General features: G+C 50.2%; 1 protein-coding gene, 1 non-coding gene and 1 pseudogene across 3 annotated transcripts; 1 reads left to right on the forward strand and 2 right to left on the reverse strand.

Moving 5' to 3' along the window:
• The first annotated feature begins 2,352 nt into the window (after positions 1 to 2,352).
• LOC109757677 (uncharacterized) lies at positions 2,353 to 5,040 on the forward strand. Its single transcript, XR_012189179.1, has 2 exons — positions 2,353 to 3,601; positions 4,765 to 5,040. It is a non-coding gene; the product is annotated as an uncharacterized protein (transcript).
• A 4,909-nt stretch (positions 5,041 to 9,949) lies between these two features.
• Positions 9,950 to 11,284, reverse strand: LOC141026868 (uncharacterized; annotated as a pseudogene).
• Positions 11,285 to 13,266: 1,982 nt separating this feature from the next.
• LOC109757672 (dehydrodolichyl diphosphate synthase CPT3) lies at positions 13,267 to 20,781 on the reverse strand. Of its 2 annotated transcripts, XM_020316503.4 has the most exons (4): positions 20,421 to 20,781; positions 20,184 to 20,249; positions 14,669 to 14,735; positions 13,267 to 14,558 (listed from the first exon to the last, which is right to left on the reverse strand). In XM_020316503.4, the coding sequence occupies exons 3-4, from the start codon at positions 14,690 to 14,692 to the stop codon at positions 13,674 to 13,676; spliced, it is 909 nt and encodes a 302-aa protein (XP_020172092.3). In that variant the 5' UTR covers positions 14,693 to 14,735; positions 20,184 to 20,249; positions 20,421 to 20,781; the 3' UTR covers positions 13,267 to 13,673. The 2 variants fall into 2 exon arrangements, with proteins under 2 accessions (XP_020172092.3, XP_020172091.3); XM_020316502.4 differs by lacking the exons at positions 20,184 to 20,249; positions 20,421 to 20,781 and adding an exon at positions 16,347 to 16,451.
• Between the last annotated feature and the right edge of the window lie 319 nt (positions 20,782 to 21,100).

The raw sequence follows: 21,100 nt of genomic DNA on the forward strand, positions 1-21,100 counted from the left end.
CAAGTCCGAATTGGACAAGGGGTGGGGGGCGCGGCCCCCTTTCCTTCTCCCTCTCCCCCTCTTTCCCCTTTCCCCCTCTCCGTTGGAAGGAAGGGGGACCCGACTAGGACTAGGAGTCCTAGTGGGACTCCCCCCACTTGGCGCGCCCCCTAGGGCCGGCCACCTCCTCCTCCCCTTCTTTATATACGGGGGCGGGGGGCACCCCAAAGGCACATCAATTGTTCTCTTAGCCATGTGCGGTGCCCCCTCCACAGTTTACTCCTTAGGTCATAGCGTCGTAGTGCGTAGGCGAAGCCCTGCGCGGATCACATCACCATCACCGTCACCACACCATCGTGCTGACGGAACTCTCCCTCGACCCTCTGTTGGATCAAGAGTTCGAGGGACGTCATCGAGCTGAACGTGTGCTGAACTCAGAGGTGCCGTACGTTCGGTACTAGATCGGTTGGATCGTGAAGACGTTCGACTACATCAACCACGTTAACCTAACGCTTCCGCTTTCGGTCTACGAGGGTACGTGGACACACTCTCCCCTCTCGTTGCTATACATCTCCTAGATAGATCTTGCGTGAGCGTAGTTTTTTTTTTGAAATTGCATGCTACGTTCCCCAACATTTCCTTCCCACCAGAAAATGAGAGGAACCCTAGATCTAGGCGCTTTGTTTGCCGCCCAGAAGTGGGAGAGGTTGGACTCGCCATCGAGAATGGGAGCGAAGGGGCGATATCGAGGTTCTGTAGCGGGTGGCTCACGGCGGATATCCGCGCCACCCACGTGTCCCCCAATCCGCCAGTGTCCCATCGTGCACCACAGTCGATCGTGCATCAAGGAGCCCAATTACACAAACGTGGGGGAGGCACACATGTGCATGTCTCCCTCATATGTGTTGGTGTCATCCAAGGAGGTGCGGGCGGAGGTGGATTGCCGACTGGCGAGCATGATATACGTGACATCATCCTCTTTTTCAATCGCCTCTCATATATAAGTTCGCTTTGCGCATATAATCCGAAGAGGCCCCCCTAAGATTGGTCACCCCTGGACTCTACAAGACCGCCACCAGAAAGTAGAGAATGGAGATGAAGGAGCCCCAGAAGGAGAAGTGGATCCGTTCGGTCCCCCGCCTGACGTCCCCACCCCAACTACAGGAGTTCATTGCTCTCACATAGGGTATCTCCCAGGTTGCGCTGACCCTGGACCAGGATGATTCCATCTCTTGGCGGTGGACCCCCAATGGTACCTACTTCACTGCTTCGGCCTACTCGGCCGAATTCTATGGAACCTTCCCCAGGTTCTCTCCAGTCACACGTGGAATCCAAGTGCAAGTTCTTCAGCTGGCTCATGCTCCATGGAAAGATCCTCACGGCGGACATGCTGGCCGTTCGCGGCGAGCCGCATGACCCTCGAGCCTTGGAGACGACAATTCACTTGTGCCAGGACTGCCCGTTTGCCATTTTTGTTTGGTTCCACGTCCAGGCCTGGATTGGGGAGGCCCTTGGGGCCACACCCACGCTGCCCCCTCCCATGGGGATGACTGGTGGGACTTGCTCACCGCCACTTTGTCCAAAGACAACAGAAGAAGGCTTAGCGACCGCTTCCTCTACACCATCTGGAACATCTGGAAGGAGCGCAACCGACGTATCTTCAATGAAACTCGCCTCACTCACCTCGAGGTCATTGCTCTCGCCTTTGATGACACCAAGCAGAGGACCCTGCCTTTTGGTCGGGCACAGGTGGCAGCCAGTATTGGTTGATTCGAGCTAACTTGCGGGATGGTTAGGGGTTTTTGTTAGGTTTCCCACCAGAAAGACATGTTATCTGTGTACATAAACATTATTTTCTTGGTCTAATATGAAAGGCAGTGCTCTTGCCGGTTCCTCGAAAAAGAAAATCCCTGCTCAGTTTAAGTGAGTTGAAACCATGCAATTTATTCTTTTGAATCTTCGCTGGAATCGATCGCCGCTTCATATATAATGCCTGTTAGTCTACTCAACCTAAGTTTGCTCTGTGTTTGTATGCCAATCCCTACAAATCAATTGCTTTTTTTTACGGAAAGGCCTTCATGGCTAGCTTTGTTAATTATCAAATAATGCTTACATCGCCTACAAATCAATTGCTTAACTGAACTTATTTTCTCAAAACATTAACAGGTGTAAAAGATTAGCCGAGGTGCCCTCCGTTTTCGCGCTAATGCGAAATGATTTTCGCGCGAAAAACCGGCGCGCGCGGCTAACTTTTTGGCGGTAAGGCGAAACGATCTTGGCGCGATTCATCCGAAACATCTTGGCGCTAAAAGGCGAATGAAAAGGAAATCCCTTCCTCACAAGAGAGAGCGGTTGCGGAGTTCCAAATTCCAATCTCTCGAGGAAGAAATGGAGCCATGGGAGTAGAGCGAGGGAGGGAGCGTCAAGAGGCCGACGGTCCCGCCTGTGGCCGCACTCGGCGCCGAACTCCTGGGGAAGGTACTACGCCGCCTCCCCGACATGGCGTCGCTCGCCAGCGCCGCCTGCGTCTGCAAGCGCTGGGGCCGCGTGGCCTCCGACCCCGCCGTCTTCCGCCGCTTCGGCTCCCTCCGCAGGCCCCCGCTCGTCGGCGTCCTCGTCACCAACCGTGGCCGCGAGAAGTTTCCCCTTTACTACCATGATACCTGCTTCATCAAGGCGCCCTCTCGCAACAACCCCGAGCTGGCCTCCGCCGCGGCGAACGGCGACTTCTACTTCATGCACCACCCCGACGTCGACAACGACGACGAGTGGCGCCTCCGTGGCTGCGACGGCGGCTTCCTCCTCTTCTCCCTCGGCCGCTACAGCACGGACCTCGCCGTGTACGACCCTCTCGACCGGACCGCCGTCTTCTTCAAGCCGCCCCACGACTTCCGCCCGTTCCGCTACGCCATCGTCGCCGACGAGGCCGACGCCTCGTTCCAGGTCATCGCCATACAGCCCGACCCCTGGGGCGACGATGCCTCGGTCGTCTTCTCCTCCCGCACCCGCAGCTGGGTGGAGAACGGCTCGGTGCGCTACAGATTTGCCTGGCCCTACACCGACGGCATTGCCGCCGGGCGGTTTGCCTACTGGCGGTCCAACACCAAGAAGGATTGTTATTGTGAACCGAAGGAGGAGATATTGGTGGTTGACACGAAGACCATGGTGTGGTCGTACATGACCGCGCCGGTGCCGGTCGGCGAATCGTACTGCGTGGCGCACATGCCGGAGCACGGCGGGCTGTGCATCGTGTCCAGCAAAGAGCAACGCGTGCTGCTCTGGGTCAGTGACGCCAATGGTGGATGGGTGGTCAAGAAGGAGGTCTCGCTGCTGAATCACTTTCCCTACTTGAAGAAGCTTCGTCGTGACCAGTGGATGAAGAGGGTGCGCATCCTGGCGATGAGGGCCGGCTATGTTTACATGGAGTTCTGGTCATAAGGAAGACCGACTCCTATCTTCTTGTGCTCAACCTCAACACCGTCAAGCTGGAAATTTTTCTGAACAATGGGCTCAACAATGAGGATAGGCCTTACAGAGGCCCTGCTTTTCCGTTCTTTTTGCGGATGGCACCTCTGCCTGCCGCAGATGATGACAAGAAGCTTCAAGATGCTTGATGCATGGAGTAGGTAATCTCCTATTTGTTAGATTTATTTCTCTTGTTTCTACTTCAGGATGCCTGATTGCATTTAGCATGTAATCTACTACTACCCCTGTTTTTAAATATAAGATGTTTTGGCGGTTTAAATTGAACTGCCAAAACGTCTTATATTTAGGAACAAAGGATGTATTTGTTAGATTTACTTATCTAGTTTCTACTTTGGTCGATCTAGATATTTAACTACCTGTGCAAATTGCTCACCAAGCCACTCGGATAATGATGTTCTCTGTTCTGAAAATTGCATAGAGTTTCTCTGTTCTGAAAATTGCAGAGTTTATCTGTTCTGAAAATTGCATAGAGTTTCATGAATTTGTTAGTATTATAAATAGTTGTACAATGCATGTTTTGTTACTAGGCACTCCAGCTTCCTTGGTGCCTACCAGTTTCCTAGATTATTTTCCTAGAACTCACAATATTCTAAAATCTGTTGCTTTATTTATGACTTGTTCACTTCAATGAATGTGCCCCTATTTTCCAGATTTTTGTTTGGAAATCATCACCATGTAGACGTAGAAGTTGATTTGTTTTCAGAAGCTGTTGATTTAATTATTAGGCTACTGATATACTGATCAAAAGTTTAAGAAGGGACTACTCAGTTGTTTATTAGTACTACATGATTTGCTTTTCTCAGATGTTACAAACATATCATGAGAGTTAAGTGATTACGTCTTGAAATGGCACCATCATTTCAGATAGCTGATTTTTTTTTCTTGTTGCTATTTCTTTTGTCATTTGAGACTTCACTTATAGTCTGTAGTTAGCAGCTGAATTCTTTAAGGATACATCAAGGCTTGGAATTGGATAATTTGCACCCTTGTGTATGCTTCACTATATTTCTTCAGTTATCTTAGTAAAAATGGCACACTTAAGTTACATCATTGTTCTTTACCGAACAATTTTGTAGAATGGTCAGGTATTAGATTACTTTGGAATGCATGAATCATGATCAAATCGTCAAGCATGCTTCCCAATTTCTGTGTATGTAGTAGTGAAGAAAAATGATGTGTTTCTCTATCAAGTGACTTTAAGGTCATCAATGCATATTAGTTTCTACATTTTCATGCATAGCCATAAAAGAATCACCATATGTGCTCTGAAGGTAATAAATCAAGAGCTTTGAATTTCAGGTCAAGTTGGTAGAAGTAACTTAATTTGGAGCGTGAGGTGTCATCCACTCATCCTTTTGAAAGGGAATTGCAGCAGTTGTTTGGTACGGAGTACATCTTTTCCGATTGACATGGGAATGGAAGCGTGTAGCTATTTTGCAAGCCATATATGGTCTATTTTGTGGAAATAGCTTCAATGTAATCTGAATTTAGTCCCTTTCCGGTCATGAGACCTGTTTGATGTTAGTTAAATGAAACTTCAACTAAGATGGTTTAATTTAATTTTGGTTTTGTGCTTGTGTTTCATGTTAATTAGACCAGCATGGCATCATAATTCAGTTGGGGAGTAGAGCTCTACATTTTTTATACTAGTCTACTGTTTTTTATAGAAATGCTAATATGACATAAACCTGTAGAATTGCTAGGTATGCATTATGGCTTTCGACCGCATGTCCCGTGGTAATTGTTATAAGAAATCTAGAAGTTATCCATGATGTGTACATAGTTTAATCCCAGATTGCCAGTGAAGGGAGAGCTACTTTACTCTCCTTTACAGCACGAGGAAAGAGAGTAGAACGTGCACACTCGCTCATGACGCACGCGTGATGGTGTGTGTGAATTGATTTTGATTTTGAACTAGTTGAGAGCTGGACATACAAGGGTTGAATGCCCGAGCTTCTGACTAACTGCTATGACTACTTTATCTTCAGTGGACGACTATGTCGTCTCCACTGACCACTGCCATGGCTTCCAATGCTGCACACCAGACCTTTTTGCGAACTCTATGTGTTGTTCATCTCCTTGTTGGCATGCACATTTGATTCATGTGTGCATATGTTTCGATGTTCCTAGTTCGTGGTTTGTGATTTGTCTTGTCAGCGCGTTCCTTTGTTGGGTTGCTGTCACGGATCTCACCGACATTGTCATCGCCTTGGGCGCTGCAGCCATTGATGCGAATCCCTTCCAGCGAACTATCGAATGCCAGTAGATACGTAGCAAATGTGTAGCATATTCAGGTTTCTGTCGATATAGTTTGTCTTGTGGTTCTTGTAGTTTTTGCTGTAGTGGCCTTTTGAGTAGTTGTTCTGATTCTAGGATTAAGGTGACCTGGCCTCTCAAACTTCTGCGGACCTGCCCAGACCACGCGTGTCTGTTTTGAGTTTTGACCTGAGTATTTGACAAAAAACTACCACATTAAGGGTTGCCGTCCCACAGAACTGCCACATTTAAAAAAGTGATTGATAACTACCAAAAATTTCTAATTTTGTGACTAAAGACTATCACTTTGAAAAATGGCTAGTTTGGACGATTTAAACACATTTATGACATGCGAGACCCACCTGTCAGGGCTGACGTGGCGGCAAAGTCAACTCCGTTTTTTTACCGTTAAGCTGACCGTTATGACAGGTGGGGCCCACACGTTGGTCCCTTCAAAAAAATAAAAACAAACAGGTCCCTATAACTTAAAAAAAACAATCAAATCCTTGCGAGTTTTATAAAAAAGCAATCAGGTCATTTTTAGTTTTTTAGAAAAAGCAATCAGGTCCCTGCCGACGAGCTCGTCGCTGGAGCCGGCTGGCATTGGTCTGGCGAGCTCGAGGGCGTGCCAGCTCCTGTGTGCAGAGCGGCCGAGTTCCAAGTGCCGCATAGCCCCGTTCTGGAGGTGTTGCACGCGACACGGTAGGGCTGGAGGGTTGCCGCAACCACGGCGGGCGACGCCATGCCCATCTAGCTCCTTCCCGCTACTGCTTGCCACTGCTGCTCCTTCCCGCTGCTTGCCACCGCTGTTGCTGCTCTTTTCCCGATGCTGCTGCTTGCGGCTGCTGCTCTTTGCCATTGTTGCTTGCCGCTGCTCCTTGCGACGGCTGCTCTGCTCCGGCAGCCACGGTACCGAGGTCCAGGCAGCAGCAGCAGCACGACGAAATTCTCGCCGATGTCGCCCATATTGCCGTGGTCGACCAACTGCGCATCGAAGCTAACCTGGGCGAGCGTAGGAGTTGGGGAAGGGGACGACTGAGTCTGGGCGTGGCGGTGACAGGCATGCCCGTGGTGGCTCGATGTAGGCTTGGCGGCGGCGACGCTGGTGAGAGTGGCATGGCCATGGTGGCTCGGGATAGAGAGTTCAGGGAAGAGAGATAGAGAGAGGAAGAAGAAGAATGACGTGTGGGCCCCAGCTGTCATAACGGTCAGCTCAACGATCAAAATAAACGGAATTGACTTTGCCGCCACGTCAGCCCTGACAGATGGGTCCCGCATGTCATAAACGTGTTTAAATCGTCTAAACTGGCCATTTTTCAGAAGTGGTAGTTTTTAGTCATAAAATTAGAAAGTTTTGGTAGTTATCAGTCACTTTTTTGAATGTGGTAGTTCTGTGGGACGGCAACCCCTAATGTGATAGTTTTTGTCAAATACTCTTTTGACCTCCCATATTTTCTGCCAAACAACCACACCTCTCAAATAGTCCTCTTCACTTTAAGGCATTTTGACGAGCACTTTATGTGCAACCTCGTTAGAGCACGTAGCACCCACCGACTTGGCGGTGGCTGGACCTCCAACGCGCAACCATTTTTCTTTTTTTTTTTGTGTGTGTGGTGGTGGCGAGCTCCACAGGCACGGGCACCCCCTGCTCCTCCCGTGTGCGCTTTGGGCCGGCCCATGTGCGGGGCGGGCGCCCCTATTTTTTTCTTTCCTATTATTATTTTTTGCTTCATTAAGAAATGTTTCGGGATTTCAAAATAAAAAATGAATTTTAAAGGTTCTTGAATTCAAAAAATGTTCTCAAATTTAAAAAATATTTGCGATTTCAAAAAATGTTTATGAATTTGAAATACTGTTCGCGAATTTAAAAAATGTTCATGCTTTTTAAAAATGTTTAGGAATTCAAAAAATATTCACGAATTCAAAAATGTCCATGAATTTCAGTATTAATCAGATGGTCGTAATATATTAGCAACATTTGGATTGCCCCCTTCCTCTTTTTATTCACTTTATTACTTATATTCTAGACTCTATCCCTATGGTTTATTCTTTATGAAATATCATATAAAATAGAAGGTATGAAATACCATATAAAATAGAATGTACAAGAAATGGATATAATGAAATTATTGATTCGATCTTACGACCTAATTTATCTGATTAATGTATCAACAACCAAACCACCCATTTTCTGAAAAAGAATGAGCATGGTCTTGTTCAAATTCAAAGGGGTCCTAATCTTCAACCCGTTATGTGCTTGAATACAATTTCCCGGAGTAAGCACTGTGGCTTGTTTCCAATGCTCAGCAGCTCAGCACTAAACCAGCTGTAAAGCAAAATAACCAATCAGACTTTAAACACCACAATATCCACTCGCCCCTTGAAATGAGATCTAGAAATCGCATGCCGTAGAACAACAGTTTACAAAAAATACCAGGCATACATAATATGGAGACCCAGAACTTGACAGATGGTTAAGCTGACGATTGTCAGTTTTGTAAGTCCTCTTGAAAACGGTCAAGAAAATAAAATTGTAGTAGCAATTAGCATAATAATGTATTATTGTAATGAATACTTAAGCACAAGGCCAGAGCGAGGTTTGTCGCAATAGCCATATGCCGCCGCTTCACGCTTTCTAGCTGCGTCAAACTTTACTCTGTACTCATAATCCTATTTTTATTTTAGATGCAATTTAAATTAGTCTTTGGATACAAATCGCCAGAATGTATATTCTTCCTCAATATGCTATTGAGAGGAAAAGGATTTAATCCTTTATAAGAACTAAAGTTTTCATTGGAATATAAAAATAAAAAACTTAAGGATGCCTTAAGTATATCATTTCAAATTCAGTTATTAATAGAACGAATCACGCTTTTACGAGAAGTCTATTACGAAGGAGGTGACACCATCTTCGTTTAGAAAAATCTGCTTCTCTTCGCACCACCCCTTCATCCAGCTCGTCTCAGGCGAGTCGTCGCAGCATGTCAGCGAGCACAAGGCCTTGTACCTGTGCTTCCAGAGCTTGCTGTCGTGGTCGGCCACGAGGCACCTCAGCTCCGTGCAAGTGCTCGCCACCCCCAAGAGGTCCAAGACGTCGGCGAGCCTCGCCAGGACTGCCAGCGTGACGTCGCCGGGGAGCGACACGAACGCGTTCTCACGGCACAGCACCACGTCGTTCTCACGGCAAAGGTCGACGAGGGCGCCCCGGCACAGCTTCTCCGCGAGCTCCCTCCAGAGCGCGGGCACCCCGCAGGCGCCGACGCCCGCCAGGGCGCGCGCCGTGCCGTCCAGGCCGCCGGACATTAGCGGCGCCGCGGCGAGCGCGTCCACGCACGCCCAGTGCACTCCTGGTCCTGGGTCTGGCAGTGCGAGCCTGGGCACGCACACGTAGAACACGATCCGCATCCCGTGCGTCCGCATCCTCAGCGCGACGGCGGCGTCTGGCAGGCGCGGCGCGGCGTAGACGAGAGGCAGGGTCGAGGCCGTGGCGCCCACCCGCCTCGGGACCCGCCGGTGCTTCGGGACGCCGTGGGCGTGGGGCGCGAAGCCGGCGTCGAGGAAGGCGGCGTGGACGACGACTATGAGGCGGCCGAGGAGGCGCTCCGCGTCCCACCGGCGGGCGTCGATTACCCGGTGGAGGGGCGAGGTCTCCGCGATGGCCATGGCGTGACCGATGATTTCTAGGAGTTGTGCGCGTGGGATCTAATACAAGTGACGACGTGCTGGATGCATGGATGGAACTTGGAGCGGCGGGCCAGCTAGGGCAAAGGCAGGAATGCACGAGCAAGACGAACGCGCGGCCTGACATCTCTTGACCAGGCAAACGGAGCCCGTCCAGCCCACCTCGTCGCACGGTCGCCTCTCTTTGGTTCAGGCCTCCTTTAGAGCAACTCCAGCAGACCCCGCATCCCGCCCGCCCGCAAAACGCGTTTACAGTTCGTGCAAAACCGTTTTTGCGGCCTGGCTCGGGCTGGCACAGATGCAGACCCCCCAAACGGATTTGTAAAAAAGTATATTCGCGGAATATACCTTTTTACGGGTCGGCTTTGCGGGGTCTGCTCTTTGTGTTGCTGTATCCCGCATATCATCAGCCCGCAAATATCAAATCCAACGTAATTCAACAATCGAAAACAAACTGAATTATTCAAATCAAACATAATACAATAATCATTCGCATTACAAATAATTATTCAAATCACCGTAGCAAACTTAAATAATGCAATACAAAACTTGTCATGAATACAAATACAAATGAATACAAAAATTAGTCATTGTCCAGCCCTTTGCCAATGGTGCTCAATGAGATCTTTCTGAAGTTGAAAGTGTGTGCCTGCATTTCCAATCTCCTTGTATGTATGAAGAAAAGCTCTAATGTGGTTTCGGTCTAGCTGGTTTGACACGGCTACCCACATTGTCGTAAAAGAATTCTAAGTTCATTCCTCTCTCATCTTCAAAAATCATATTGTGCAGAATAACACAACATGTCATGATGTTTTTCAAAGTTTTCTTATCCCAAAAACGAGCAGGACCACGGACAATGGCAAACCTAGATTGCAAAACACCGAATGCTCTTTCAATGTCTTTTCGAGCTGCCTCTTGCACCCTTGCAAATTCACATTGTTTTTTTGTTTTGGGTTCTTTGATGCTCTTGACAAATGTGCACCAAGGAGGGTATATACATCTGCGAGATAGTACCCCTTTGCGTATTCATGCCCATTGATAGTGTAGTTGCAAGCAGGAGCATCACCACTAGCAAGCCTAGCAAACAAATGAGACCGTTGCAACACATTGATATCATTGAGAGTGCACGGCATACCAAAAAAGCAATGCCAAATCCATAAATCCTCGGATGCTACGGCCTCTAGCACAATTGTTGCATCACGAGACTTGCCACAATACATTCCTTGCCAAGGCTTGGGGCAATTTTTCCAGTTCCAATGCATACATCAATGCTACCTAGCATGCCAGGACAACCTCTCCTCTCATTAGATGCCATCAATTTCTTTGTGTCATCTTCATTGGGTGCCTGAAGATACTCAGGACCAAAGACACGGACAATCACTTTCGCAAATCTACGCACAGACTCAATTGTGCTATCTTCACCAATGCGAAGATACTCATCGGCATAGTCAGCCGGAACGCCATATGCAATCACCCGCATAGCTGCGGAGATTTTTTGATATGCACTAAATCCCTTTAAGCCCGCGACATTCCTTCTTTGAGTAAAATACTGGCAATTTGCCTCGCAAGCTTGAACAAGTTTCACAAAGAGGGATCGGCGCATTCGGTACCTTCTCCGGAAGAGGTGCGGAGGATATGTAGGATTCTCCGTGAAATAGTCTTGCATCAACATCTCGTTCCCAAGATGGCGATTATGAGGATTGCACAGACGCCCGACAGTCGATCCTCGCCTCCTCTTCCGGTGCTCGTCTTCATGCTCCTTCACGGCAAGCGCCATGACTAATGTTTGCTGCCGAAATGTCACAAGCATGGTCTCAACATCCGAGTCGCCCGAATCGGACGAATCGGAGAGCAAGAACTTCTCGCACGGGCTCAACTCCATCTACACGCACACCGGCTCGTCAATCAACTACACAGCTCGCAAAAATCACAAAAAAGGACTAACCGATGGCGGGTGATCCCGGGCGGCGACGAGGGGGCACGCTCGACGGTGGTCGATCCCCGGCGGCGGCGACGACGGGGGGCGGCTCTTCTCGCCGGATCCGGAGGGGCGATGCAGCGGCTCGGTGCGGGAGGGTGTGGGGCGGCCCCGCAGCGCGATTCCGCCCGCATATATGGCCGGAATCGCCGACGGCGGGCGGAAGCAAGGGCGGGCGGCAGCGGAAGGAGGGGGAAAAGAGCGCGGGGCCGAAATGTCCCTCCCGCCAACTGCTTCTCTCTGATGCAGGGCACCGCAGCCGCGAGGGGGAAACCCGCGTTTTCCCGGGTTGGGGTCGGGAATTTGCCGCGCCCCTCAAATTTTTTTGCGGGCCGGAGCGGGATGCAGGGTCTGGTCAGGCAGATTTTCCGGCCCGTATCCGCATTTTGACGGTTATTTTACGGGTCGGGGGCGGACGCGGGGTCTGCTAGAGTTGCTCTTATGTGGTGCTCAGGCCTCCCCAGCTTTCTTCTCTTTGGTTGACGTGGCCCAAGTAAAACTAACCAACGCTTTAAAAAGATCAAGATCAATTGTGTATGGCAGCATCGTTAAGGAGATCAAATCAACTTCAGCCCAATTCATGTCTCGTACTTTCATTTTCGAGGGACCTGAGACTAATATTAAGGCATATAGCCTCGCTAAGCACGTTTTAGGACTTTTTTTAGGACGTCATTTGTGGCTCCTCGAACCTTCGGACTTTAATTGTATTCCAATGTATTTGGACTATGATAATTAAATAAAGTGTGTTTAGACTAAAAAAAAGCTAAACAAGGCTCGACCTCTAAAAAAAAGCTAAGACCATCTCCAATAGATGATGTATTTTATATTACCAAACTATTGTTGGAGTAAAATATACATTATTAAAAAAAGCTTTTTTACATCACCAAAAACGTAAAAATACGTCAAGGCTCCAAAGCTGAACCTATTCTTGTCTATGAACTTAACTATCGAAACTGAATTTACTGTCGAAACGTAAAAATTTGAACAAAATTGGAGTGGCTAAACTAAATTAAAATGGAGCATCCAAAACCGAACCTAAATCGAAGCGGCTGGTACTAGTACCGAACCCAAAACTGAACGCTGCTTGTTCGTCATGCGCTCGCACGTTCGTCGTCCAGCCCGGCTTGCTTCTCGTCGTCTGCTCACACGTCCACCGGTGCTGGATCAGTGGTTTTATTCGTGTTGGGGAGGAGCACTGAAGGGCAGTGGCGGAGCCAGGAAACTTGGACGAGGGGGCCAAGTGGTGTCAAAATAGCTTGGGGAGGGCCAAACAATAGGACAATAGGTTTTAAGCAGCAAATGATCACTCATTCTACATTGTTCATCAACAATTTAGCAGCAAATTTCAGATGTTAGGGGGGGGGGGGGGGGGGGGGAGGGGGGCAGGGCCCCCGCTGGTCCCTTGTCTCCGCCATTGCTGAAGGATGCCGTTGGGATCAAGCACGGCCGGGGCTCCGACGGCTCGAGATCGAGCACTGGCAGGGCGACCAAGGCTTCAGTGGCTCAGGATCAAGCACCGGCTGGGAGACCAGGGATCGAGCGCTGGCGGGGCGGCCGAGGCTCCGGTGGCTCGGGATCGAGCACTGGCGGGGAGGCCGGGGATCCGGCATCTAGGGATCGAGCACTGGTGAGGAGGCCGGGGATCCGGCATCTAGGGATCGAGCACTGGTGGGCCGGTCATGGCTCGGGTGGCTCGGGATCAAGCATCGGCGGGGCGGCCGGGGCTCCGACGGCCATCCAGGGTTGGCAAGGTGGAGCGGCGGTGGCAGAGGAGAGGGGGGGGGGGGGGGGGTGGAGGAGCGGCTGCAATGGCGTTTTTACTCCGGCGCGGCGAAATGATGGCAATCGGCTCCCCCTTGCCCATTTGTGGTCATGAGAACAACCTCTTCCCCAACATCAGTGCCATTCAAACCGGAGCAACAATCATAAGCTTGGCACCATGGCAGGTACCATTAAAAGCTTTACAATTTTCTCGACTTGGCTCCCGTGTTCAGCCTAGGTGGCAAGATATTGCTGACGTTTAACACAACAGCAAAAACGAAGAATTGTACTAGTACATCATAATACACATGGTTTCCATAATTACACTCTTCTCATACACGAAAAATATTAGGCCAACTTTCAACAGGTTGCTGTACTATCTTTTTCATGGCATCTGCTTATCCCCTCCCAAAGGAGATCAGATCCCTTATTCACAGACTGACGCTTCAATGCCAGGCCTGTTCTGTTATTATTGTATCTTCTTGATTAACATCTGCATATATCTCCTTCCGAAGGAGATGAGATCCCTCACTCACAGCTGCTTCTTAGCCAGATCTTTGTTCTGCTCAATGTACGGGTAGGCTCTCTGGTACTGCAGTATCGCCCAGACGAGGTGCCTCCAGGAGAACTCAGGCCAGAGGGGGTCTGGGTTCTGCAGATGGCTAAACGTCGTCTGCCACAGGAGGAAGTTGCTCAGCCGGGTCTCGCCCGAGGTCTGGATCACAATGTCCGGGTCTGGGCAGCCGGCGGTGTACATGTGGCGATCCAGGTCGGACACCGAGATATCCGAACATGCGCCGCCATTTGCAGGGCGGCCGTTGCGGCCGCTGGCCTGCTGCCCCTGCATCATATCCCTCCGTTCTTTGCAGAGCTCGGTGACGGCGTTGGCGATCTCTGAGGTTGAGTTGTACGGCATGCAGACGGAGAAGACCAGTCCTGTGTTCTCGGCGGTGCTCGCCATCAGCTTTTGGGCCGCCAGCCGCACTGGTTCAGGAAGCATGTCCAGGTTCCCCCAGAAGTTGATCTTGCAGTTAACCTTGTTGATGACGTTCTTGTTTTCCAACAGCTCGTTGATCTTTTCCTCCATTAATTCCATCAAGGTCTTGACTTCACTAGGGTCGCGTTTGAAATTGTCGATGCTGAATGCATACACCGTGATGTACTTGACACCCATCTCGTAACAGTAGATAAGACTTGCCATTAGAGCAGCGAAGCCCACGCTGTGACCGGTGCCTTGCTTGATACTTCTGGACTTGGCGTATCTGCGGTTCCCGTCCATGATAAACGCGATGTGCTTAGGCATTGGGCCATATGAGAGGACAGCTATGATGCACTTGCGCAGAAAATTCTGCAGACTTTCAACAACACCACTCGCAATTATCTCATCAGGCTTCTTCTCAGTCAACACCTTTGGGTCCTGGGCCAACAAGATAAATATGGCACATCAGTGCTTTTACTAAGTGTCAGATAAAGTGAAGATGACAGCACAGCAAAAAACGAGTCAGAGCTGTTTGAAGATCTTATTACATGGCTAATAAGTGAATCAAGCATTTCCACAAGTAGGGGTCAACCAAGCAATGCACCGATCTCAAACCTGCAAACAGGAAAAAAAAACATAGGTTTCAGACTTCCTTGCATGGGAAAGGTAAACAAGTGAACGATCACCATCAGCAAATGTGTGCGAGATGTATATTATAAGTACTACGGGATTAAGTGAGATCAACACTGAGAAGAAAAGCAGATGTCAAGGCAACAGTTCATGGCTTATGCTTCCCCCCCAGGACTTCTCTTTATTTTGAGAAGTCACCGGGGGGCAAGACGCCCCACCTGAATATGTATTTCTCACGCAGCAAACCCAGAGTCCTGGGAGAGTACAGATAAGAGTTTTGTGGCTTTCTAAACCCAGAGTCATGGGAGAGTACAGATAAGAGTTTTGTGGCTTTCTACCCAACAAAAGTTCAGGCAGGGAAAGAAATAAGCAGAACTACAGGGAGATCACAGGTCCAGGTTTTGGAGGAATGGGCTCCAAACTGACAGGTCTCCACGGTTTCAGGCTTCAGGCGGAAGGGCCAAAGTTTGAGGTCACCGGCAGCAGCGGCGACGGCACGGCTGACAGCAGGACGTTTGCTTTGGAACACCACATCGTGCCGATGATTCCAAATTCGCTCAAGGAGAAGTCGCACAGCAGGCCAGTGCTTTTGAGGTGCAAGAGGAGGAGACGGGACCTCCCAGATATCGCCGCAGTGGAGGCCACGGTCGACGCCAAGGGCACACCAGACGTGCGCGACGCGGCAGCAGGTAAAGAGCAGATGATCTGTTGTCTTGGACTCCCTGCCACAGAGTTCCTCCAGGACTGTATGAACACGCATACAAAAGACACGTGATCCTTCTTGTACTATCAAATAGATCCTATAGAAAAAATGGAACTGGGACGGAAAGACGGACTCTAGACTTGCAGCACCAGATTTCAGCTGCCCAAAAGATCGCCTAAAGTGACACAACGATGAGGTCCCCTGGGATTGAGACTAGCAGCCAAGGTTTTTGAGTCGATGATTGACGAGTCGTTCTTGGGTAGAGACTTTTGACGAGTCGTGCCTGGCCGATTGACTAGTCGCGACTAGTCTCGACTAGTCGAGAGGTTGAGTCGACATCTGGCAGTGGGACTCTTTTTTTTTCCGAAACAGAGGCAAAAGCTTTGCCTCATATCATTAATAAAGAAGAAGAGAATTGCCCAGTTAATTCACGGAAAACCGAGCTAAAACCGTGCAGTGGGACTCATGGACTAGTTGACGACTAGTCGCGCGACTCAAAAACAGTGCTAGCAGCAACAGCTAACAGGGCACCTATCCAGACAACAACATGTAATCAACTTCCTGAACAAGCGACTTTCCTGCTGAAACTACTTAGCTTATGCACATACCACAAAGCATGTTTTTTTTTCTTTACCCACATGGTCAAATTCCTATCGGCAGAAGCTTCAAAATTGCTGCTCAGTCACAACTAATTCCGATCGGATAGCCTCCAAGCAGCACCCGTAACAATCAGGATGGGATGGCCAGCAGCAGCTCAAGAAAAGCAAAAGCACACGCGTGCACCGCATACACATCAACCTCATGGCTATTCCATCGAACACATGGCGGGCACGGGCAGGCGACTCGCGGCCCGCCCATGGAGCGACCACGGAGAGAGGTCAGCTTCAGCTTACCTGCGGGATGACGGTCCGGGGGCGGAGGAGGGGCGCCGCCGGGGGGACTCTTGGATGAGAGATCTGAGCCCGAGGATGCGAGTGGCTCAGCTGTGCAAGAAGAGACGGCGGGCGAACTTGTAGTGGAACGGGATAGTGCAGGACAGCGAGTGGCTGGCAGTTGGGCTCGTGCGGAATCTCGCCAGGACGAGCGCGACGGCGACGGCGGGGGAGGGGAGCCGGACGGCGCGACACGGAGTGATAGCTCGCGAAGGTTCTCTCCTTTCTGTTGCCGTGCGTCCGTTCGTGCCCCGGCAGACCCACCAACTCCTGCCCCCACCGCTCTCCCCTCACGGTTCGCCCCACCAGATCTAACCCTGTCCTCCTCCTTCGCCCTAACCCCATCCCCTAGCGCCTCCTTCCACCGCCCCTGCCCCTGCGCCGCCGGTGACCAGAAAAGCTCAAGGACCTCCGGCGGGAAGTCCTCGGCCAGCTGCCGAGCAGGGCCAGATCCACCGGAGCAGTCAAGGTTAGTTCGTGCCCAAATGTCATGGGACTTCTCTTCTTTCCCCGTGTACTGTACCCAATCACCGCTCTCTCATCTGACTCCACAAGCGGATGTACGTGCTTATTGTTTCTAGATGCGAGTGCGTACGTGCTTATTGTTTGCTAATATTTTCTCTGTCTTGTACTCGGAACGAGATTCAGGCATGAATCAGATTATTAAAGTACCTTACATCTGCATAAATTTGAAGCTAAATATGTTGCTTAAAGATCCTGGACTAATTGATGCTAGTATATCAGTAGAACATGTCCCCTCGTACTTTGCTTCTGCATGGTGGGAGGGCTGGCACCTAATACTCTTCTAATTGATTTGAGGGCCTAAAAGACAGAACAGTATCATCTTGCTTTTGATTGACTACAGAAGTCACCTACGAAGCACCGATACTTCAGAAGTTGCCGTATCGCCGTTCAGAACGTCTCCGATACTCCGATACGCCCGATACTGCTTCGATACGCGTATCCCACAAGTATCCCCTTTTCTTATTTAAAAAAAAGAAAAAAAATCAGATATGCTGGCGATACGCTAGCGATACGGCTGGGACACGGCGAGCGCAGAACTACGTTGCACCGATACGGCGATACGAGTACGGCGATACGTGATACAACAATTTCTAGAAACAGCAATATGCGATACGGCAAGTATATATATAAATAATTAATAAAATTACATGTTCTACTTCTATAGACAGCAGCAACATCATCAGCAAGTAATAATTTAATCCCACAAACATCAACAAGTAGCACCACAGCAAGCATACACGTAAGCCAGCAAGCAACCAAACATGAAGCACACATCAAAATCAAGCAGCCAGGCATACATCAGATCCAAATTAATATAGTAATACTACTACCTAATGAAAGCCAGCAAGCAGCCAAGCATACATCAAGATCAAGCACACATCAGTACATCACTAGGGGCTCGAGGTAATTGTTCTTTACCTTTCGAGTTGCACGGCAGTGGAGAAGAGAAGAAGACGCAGGCAAAGAGGCGATTCCAGGGGGTGGGGGCGCCGGTGGTGAGCCGCTCTTGGCGGAGGAGGCAGCGCCGGCGGTGAGCCGCTCTAGGCGGAGGAGGAGGCAGCGGCGGCGGCGGCCCTGGGTCGCCCTCGAACCCTAGGTCTCAGTGTAGTCGACCAGAGAAGAGAGGACGCGAGAGAGGCAGAGGAATAGGTCGTGGTCGTGGCCTCATGGGCTATTGGGCTCGCTCAGGCTGCGTTCTGCGCTCGCCGTGTCCCAGCCGTATCGCCAGCGTATCTGATTTTTATTCTTTTTTTTTAAATAAGAAAAGGGGATACTTGTGGGATACGCGTATCGAAGCAGTATCGGGCATATCGGAGTATCGGAGACGTTCTGAACGGCGATACGGCAACTTCTGAAGTATCGGTGCTTCGTAGGCGCAGAACGCAGCCTGAGCGAGCCCAATAGCCCATGAGGCCACGACCACGACCTATTCCTCTGCCCCTCTCGCGTCCTCTCTTCTCTGGTCAACTACACTGAGACCTAGGGTTCGAGGGCGACCCAGGGCCGCCGCCGCCGCTGCCTCCTCCTCCGCCTAGAGCGGCTCACCGCCGGCGCTGCCTCCTCCTCCGCCAAGAGCGGCTCACCGCCGGCGCCCCCACCCCCTGGAATCGCCTCTTTGCCTGCGTCTTCTTCTCTTCTCCACTGCCGTGCAACTCGAAAGGTAAAGAACAATTACCTCGAGCCCCTAGTGATGTACTGATGTGTGCTTGATCTTGATGTATGCTTGGCTGCTTGTTGGCTTTCATTAGGTAGTAGTATTACTATATTAATTTGGATCTGATGTATGCTTGGCTGCTTGATTTTGATGTGTGCTTCATGTTTGGTTGCTTGCTGGCTTACGTGTATGCTTGCTGTGGTGCTACTTGTTGATGTTTGTGGGATTAAATTATTACTTGTTGATGATGTTGCTGATGTCTATAGAAGTAGAACATGTAATTTTATTAATTATTTATATATATACTTGCCGTATCGCATATTGCTGTTTCTAGAAATTGCCGTATCACGTATCGCCGTACTCGTATCGCCATATCGGTGCAACGTAGTTCTGCGCTCGCCGTGTCCCAGCCGTATCGCTAGCGTATCGCCAGCATATCTGATTTTTTTCTTTTTTTTTAAATAAGAAAAGGGGATACTTGTGGGATACGCGTATCGAAGCAGTATCGGGCGTATCGGAGTATCGGAGACGTTCTGAACGGCGATACGGCAACTTCTGAAGTATCGGTGCTTCGTAGGTGACTTCTGTAGTCAATCAAAAGCAAGATGATACTGTTCTGTCTTTTAGGCCCTCAAATCAATTAGAAGAGTATTAGGTGCCAGCCCTCCCACCATGCAGAAGCAAAGTACGAGGGGACATGTTCTACTGATATACTAGCATCAATTAGTCCAGGATCTTTAAGCAACATATTTAGCTTCAAATTTATGCAGATGTAAGGTACTTTAATAATCTGATTCGTGCCTGAATCTCGTTCCGAGTACAAGACAGAGAAAATATTAGCAAACAATAAGCACGTACGCACTCGCATCTAGAAACAATAAGCACGTACATCCGCTTGTGGAGTCAGATGAGAGAGCGGTGATTGGGTACAGTACACGGGGAAAGAAGAGAAGTCCCATGACATTTGGGCACGAACTAACCTTGACTGCTCCGGTGGATCTGGCCCTGCTCGGCAGCTGGCCGAGGACTTCCCGCCGGAGGTCCTTGAGCTTTTCTGGTCACCGGCGGCGCAGGGGCAGGGGCGGTGGAAGGAGGCGCTAGGGGATGGGGTTAGGGCGAAGGAGGAGGACAGGGTTAGATCTGGTGGGGCGAACCGTGAGGGGAGAGCGGTGGGGGCAGGAGTTGGTTCTGGAAGCGGTGCGTGAGGCCACCAATATTTGGCTAGCCCGCGTGTTGGCGCGCCCACGGTTCGAGCCGAACCAATCGCCCGTCAACTTTTGGTAAGCGCCAATAGTTGGCTTGCCAATTTTTGGCTGCAAACCAATTAGGCTCGTAGTCCCATCGACCCATCCCATAGGTCGGGCGTCAACCCCCATTTTTCTTTTTTGAACACAGCAGCAGCACACAGTGGCGGATCCAGGATTGAAGCAAGCCCCGGGCCCAAAAAAAAATTTCGGCGCGAGAGAAAAACTTAACATCCATCAAGCTAGCTATAGCTACCTCAAATATGACTCAATTGCACCAAAAATTTAGAATTTAAACTCAATGCTTAGAGAGACAACAAAATTGATAAAAAAGATGACAAAAACTACGAACAATACGTGCAGTAAAAAGAATACCAAATCAATGGCTTGCTTCATCAGTGTCTTCCATAACTTAATCAACGGTGGAAGAAGAGCCAACACCTTAGACAAATGAAAAGCCAACATCAGTGCCTTGATCAAGTGAAATTAAATGTTCGACAGCAGCAATGGACCATAAGCGGTATTGTGGTAGCAAATCCCAACATTATAGCAGTCTAGCAGATCAAAAATATTCAGAAAACAAGTTATAGCATCTGATGGTCAGCCACTTACCAATCCTGGGCAGCAGAGAGCAGGAGCTGGCAGAGCGGGCGAGGCGGCGAGCTGGGCTGCGCGTGGCGGAGAGCAGGAACCAGCAGAGCGGGCGAGGCGGTGAGCTGGGCTGCGCGAGCGGCGGAGCAGGGCAGCAGGGGAGCAGAGGACGGGCGACGGGGCGAGCAGCGGAGCAGGCCAGGCGGACGAGCGGCGGAGGTCGCACCGGCGGCCGTCACGAGCGGCGGAGGGCGCAGGGCCGCGGGCGAACGGCGGAGTCACCGGCGGCCATCACGAGCGGGGAGCGGCGGAGGGCGCAGGCGAGCAGGGGAGTCGGGGCGTGACTAGGTCTGGGCATCGGGGGCGAGCTGGGCTGCGCTGTGAAGATGGACAGCCTGGGCCCTGGTTGTGTTTTGGGCTAAGCCCCGGGCCCATTCAAAAAACATGGCTAGGTAATAACTAAAAAAAACCACGCCCCGGGCCTGGGCCCTGGGGGCCTGGGGCCCAGATCCGCCCCTGGCAGCACAGACGCAAACGCTCATACATATGCGTGTACGCTTACCCCTACGAACGCATACACGCGCACCCTATCCCTATGAGCACCTTCGAAAGACTGAGCCGCCATATCATCTTGAGATTTGCAAGGTCACCGTAGGCGCCTCGTCATTGACGAAAACGTCTTCTCTCACTGAAAGCGCATC

This window comes from Aegilops tauschii, chromosome 7 (assembly GCF_002575655.3).
Source record: "Aegilops tauschii subsp. strangulata cultivar AL8/78 chromosome 7, Aet v6.0, whole genome shotgun sequence".
Classification (NCBI taxonomy): Eukaryota; Viridiplantae; Streptophyta; class Magnoliopsida; order Poales; family Poaceae; genus Aegilops; species Aegilops tauschii.